General features: G+C 41.8%; 1 protein-coding gene across 1 annotated transcript; it reads right to left on the bottom strand.

Annotated features, from left to right (window-relative positions):
* Positions 1 to 1,084: 1,084 nt before the first annotated feature.
* LOC147137508 (homeobox protein SIX6) lies at positions 1,085 to 3,945 on the bottom strand. Its single transcript, XM_086048726.1, has 2 exons — positions 3,001 to 3,945; positions 1,085 to 1,786 (listed from the first exon to the last, which is right to left on the bottom strand). The coding sequence occupies exons 1-2, from the start codon at positions 3,570 to 3,572 to the stop codon at positions 1,621 to 1,623; spliced, it is 738 nt and encodes a 245-aa protein (XP_085904852.1). The 5' UTR covers positions 3,573 to 3,945; the 3' UTR covers positions 1,085 to 1,620.
* Positions 3,946 to 4,937: the final 992 nt, after the last annotated feature.

The raw sequence follows: 4,937 nt of genomic DNA, 5'->3' as shown, positions 1-4,937 counted from the left end.
TAAGAATACTGCAGATGAAGACATTTTTAAATATTGAAAACATATTAATAAAATGAGATAAACTCGTGCTTCTTCCATGCATGGTTTCTTTGGCGCGAAAAATTAACTGCTGTCAATAAATACATGGGACAATATTCTCACAGTTATCACAGATTAAGGATGATGCAGTATACATTTTTAAAAGATGGATAAGATATTTTTATATTTGAAAAAGCTTCATTTGCACTTGTGCGTCCTCAGTTTTTGCGGCACTAAAAACATGAAAAAATAGCTGCTGTCACTGGGACAATGTTGGCGAATAAGACGGACACTGCGGATCTACTCTTTTTTTTTTTAAACATAACGAACATGTTAGTATACAGTTTTTGCTACATCCTTACTATGGGGGTGGGGGGCCTTTGTTTTCTTTTGCTGTAAAATATAAATAAATTTAGCACGAAATAGTTGCCGCTTGTTGATGGGACAATATTGTCAAAATAATCACAGCAAAAGGGGGATGGTGCAGGTGTGTTTTTGTTATTTTCGTTGAGGTGAAATTTTAAGTTGAATGAATACTGTACATTTCGTTTTGACGAGAAACCCCAAATCTATTGAATCGATAACCACAGAACATGTGTAACCTTAAAAATGTCCCTTGTGAAAATAAGAATCTCATAGCTACTGGTGTAAATCTAACATCAATCAAGACTGTTTTTTTTTTTTTTTTTTTTTTAAATAGCATTTTTGCAGCGCACAAAAGGCAACGCGTGCAATGACTGGTCCTACTATCCAAGACGACGACGACGACAACGACGACGAGTGCTCGTCCATGCGCGCGGTGCAAGGCTTGTGCACGTGGACAATCTGCCGTGTTTTCATGTGCATGATGATCTCTCCCCGCGCATCATCCGGGTTAGCGAGCCGGCCTCTCGCTGACCTCTCGCTGTCACCCTGCATTACACCACGCACAGCATGTTGGTCAATTAGGGCTCACTGTGAAACGTGTCAGGACGGACGGATAGAGAGGCAGCCATCAAGACGTGGTGGATTCACATATCGGGTCGTTTTGCTTTCTCAAACACCAATCACCCAAAAAACAAAACTCTCTCGATCCACAATTATTTTATTAAGTTACTTGTTTTTTTTCCCTTTGACTTGAAACACAATGTCACTAAAGCGCGCATGCTCAACAGGTTCACCTGTGCACAAGGTAAAGTATTAAAAAACACCAAGCGAATGAAGATGAAATCCAAAAGACAGAGCGGATGATTTTAAATAGGCAAATAAACATTATTTATAAAACTTTTGAAAGAAACGTAAAAATAGCACAGTTCTTTTTCAACATGAAATACCCACGGATAAACAGTAGGTTATATAGGCGCTCGCTATACTTTCTTTTTTTTTTTTCTTCATCTCAATGGGGGAGTTATCAGTCATCCGTGGGTCAAACGTAAATAAAAGTATAGGCCTCACAGATCCTTGCATGTTTTTTGGCAGGCGTCAGATATCCATGTGTACGCGTGTACTGTATGTGTGTAACTCAACGCAGGCACTATGAGTCGTTGTATTCGATTGTCTTTCACTCGTTAATCGCCCCCCTTTTTTCCGCTTCCATTCATCAAGAGTTGAGCCGGAGAGCGCTCAGATGTCACATTCACTGTCGCTGGAGGTGATGGAGATGGCCGACGCCGCCGCTTTGCTGGACAGGCTCGCCTCCGGACTGGACGCGTTGCCCAGACGGTCCACGGTGCCGTCCTCGTCGGCCAGGGAGCGAACGGAGCCCCCGGACAGAACCTGCTGCTGAAGCCTGGACGAGAGGACACCGTGTCACAAAGAACCACTAGCCTATAGCATGGCAAATGTTATTGCACTCTATTATATGGGCAACACAAATCACTACATTTTCCTCTTTTAAAAATACACTTGTGTTCTGAGGGGCCAGAAAAGAAAGTGACATTAGACTAGCTTTTGATTTAATTGTAATAAGATAATCAACTACACAGACCAAATCTCTGCAATATATCAGAGATCAGCCACTTTAATTGGGCTATTATTATTATTGTGCATTAAACCGCAGCAGGCCAGGCTTTGGATAAGAATAAAATGTAACAGGGAACGTTATCTTCTAAAAATGCATTTCATGTGGTCATATTGGAACAAAAGCATTGGTCACACTGGCCTGCATTTTACAGGAATTAAGAATAAAACCATTTTCTCAGTTGTACTGTTTCAATATGTGTGTGTGTGTGTAGTATATACACACATATACATTTATACATGAGTGTGTGTACATATATTATATATATAATATATATACATATGTGTATATATATAATATATATACATATGTGTATATATATAATATATATACATATGTGTATATATATAATATATATACATATGTGTATATATATATATATATATATATATATACACACACACACACACACACACATACATATATATGTATACATATATACATACACGTATATACATACATATATATGTATACATATATAAAGACACATATATTATCTACATTATATATACAGACAGACACACATACATATATATACACATATATATGTATATTTACATAGGTATATTTATATATATAATATATTATATATATACATATACACATATATATACATATATATATATATATATATACATACATACATATATACATATACATACATATATACATATGTGTATATATATATATATATATATATACATATATACATATGTGTATATATATATATACATATGTGTATATATATATATATATATATATACACATACATACACACATATACACATATATATATATACACATATACATATATATATACACATATACACATATATATATATATATATATAAAACCTATTATGGGGATATTATGGGGCAGCCTAAAATGAAATGGATACCCATTTCTTGATTCCAATTAAATAGTGCTTGATCTAAAATAGTGGGGAGTTGAATTGACAAAACGACCATAAGCGCGATCTCACCTGTTTTTGGCAGCCGCAGCTCTGTCTCTTTGTCTTCGGTTTTTGAACCAGTTTCCTACTTGTGTGGGTGTAAGTCCGGTAGCCTGCGCAAGCTCCCGTTTTTTACTAGGATTCGGGTAGGGGTCCTGCAAGTACCATTCTCGTAACAAGTGCCTGGTCCTCTCCTTGAAGCAGTGGGTTTTCTGCTCGCCATCCCAAATGGTTCTGGGCAGCGGGAACTTCTTCCGCACCCTGTATTTGTCCACTGGCCCAAGCGGGCGTCCCCGCAGCTTCTCGGCCTCCTGGTAGTGAGCTTCCAGCCACAGCGCTTGCAGCTTGCTGTGCGAATCCTTGGTGAACTTGTTGTTCTCCAGGATGTGGTAGAGTTCGCGGAAATTGCCCGTGTGGAAGGCGACCACTGCCCGGGCCCGCAGCACCGACTCGTTCTTGTTGAGCACCTCGCAGGCCGCCGGGGCGACCGGCAGCGACCACAGGAAGCGGCCCAGGCGCCCCACGTCGCCGCTCTCTTCCAGAGTCTCGCACACCCCGGCGACCTGCTGGGGGCTGAAATTCAAGATGGGCAGCTGAAACATGGAGGCTTCTCCCGGGTCTCCCCCTCCGAGCTCCTCTCTCTCCTCCACGTCGTCTCCGTCGGCTTCTTGACGCGCGCCAAGGCAATCCGAGACACGCGCGCGCGCGCACGCACACACACACACACACAAAAAAAAAACCAAACAAGGCAATCCCCAAAGTTGAAGCGAGCCGAGGAAGATGAGGAGGAACGATGTCGCCGAAAGGGTGGGGACAACCTACCGCATCCTCGCTTTGGCTAAACTTAGCGGGCAAAGGGCTCGAAGGACCGGAGAACGAACGACGGCGCAGCGATGTATTTATCAACGTGGGCTGGGATCGGAAGTAGGAGAGGATTCGAGCCCGAACAGAGGTGTATTTTTTTAAAGGGGGGGGGAAAAAGACAGTCAAGCCCCTCCGATGATTTCCTATTGGACTTGGCAGATTGGCTGCCCGGTTGCCATGGCTGCACGTCAATCACTGTCAAGTTGGCCCAATCGGGCGCGAAGCACATCTCAGCGCCTCCCTTCTCAAAACCTATAATATATAAACATGTTGACCTTTTTGCTGGGCTTCCTTAGACGTTTAGTCATGCCGTTTCCAAACAAGCTCTTCGAATGCAGGGGCTGTTTTTACAACAAAAATGACACTTGAATCAACAACAGTGAATGAACAACGCGTTCACAGAACTGAAAACACATCGCACTGCAAATTAGAGGATAATCATCTCTAAACATCTCATTGACTGTCCTAATACACGACGTGCATTTTTTTAAATATTAAAGCAGTAAAGGTGACTATTGAAAATATGGATGCATTTTTTTGTATACTGATATTTAACAGTAAAGTGCATATATCAATGTGATATTGATGCTACCTTAAAGTGCACTGAATGGAGGCTAAGAGAGACGCGCGCGCGTGTGTATATGTAGGATGATGATGTCCCTGGCAGGCTTTAGTATCAGCCACACTCCGTTTTGTGCTCAGGCTGATTTAGTAAATAAGAGGGCGGATAGATAGCGCAGATGGTTTGAAGTGTCGGGTCAGATTATTTCACGGCTGGATACAGTAGTAAAGTTCATTCTAACGGAAAGGCCTGATATTATTTTCACAGTGGCGCGCGCACGCGCACGCCCACACACACACAAGCAGGCTCGTCCTCGTGGGTGCACGAGCGTGCACGCGGCGCTGTATCCCCTTCGGGCTCTTTGTGCATGAATTATAGACGCTTGATGCGGGGTTATGAAATGCCTTCTGCACAGGAAGCTGTTCATTTTCTTACTGGTTTACTGCAGACGCGTCGTCTTGGATTAAAAAGTAAAAAGCGCGTAGTTCAAGAAGCTCGCCATTTTCATAAACTGCAAGGAGCGTGTTCGCGTTGACGAACA

The sequence above is a fragment of the Filicampus tigris genome, chromosome 13 (assembly GCF_054856515.1).
Source record: "Filicampus tigris isolate MCC_2025a chromosome 13, RoL_Ftig_1.0, whole genome shotgun sequence".
Lineage (NCBI taxonomy): Eukaryota > Metazoa > Chordata > Actinopteri > Syngnathiformes > Syngnathidae > Filicampus > Filicampus tigris.
The sequence above is the reverse complement of the archived record's forward strand: the minus strand, read 5'-3'. Positions and strand labels throughout refer to the sequence as shown.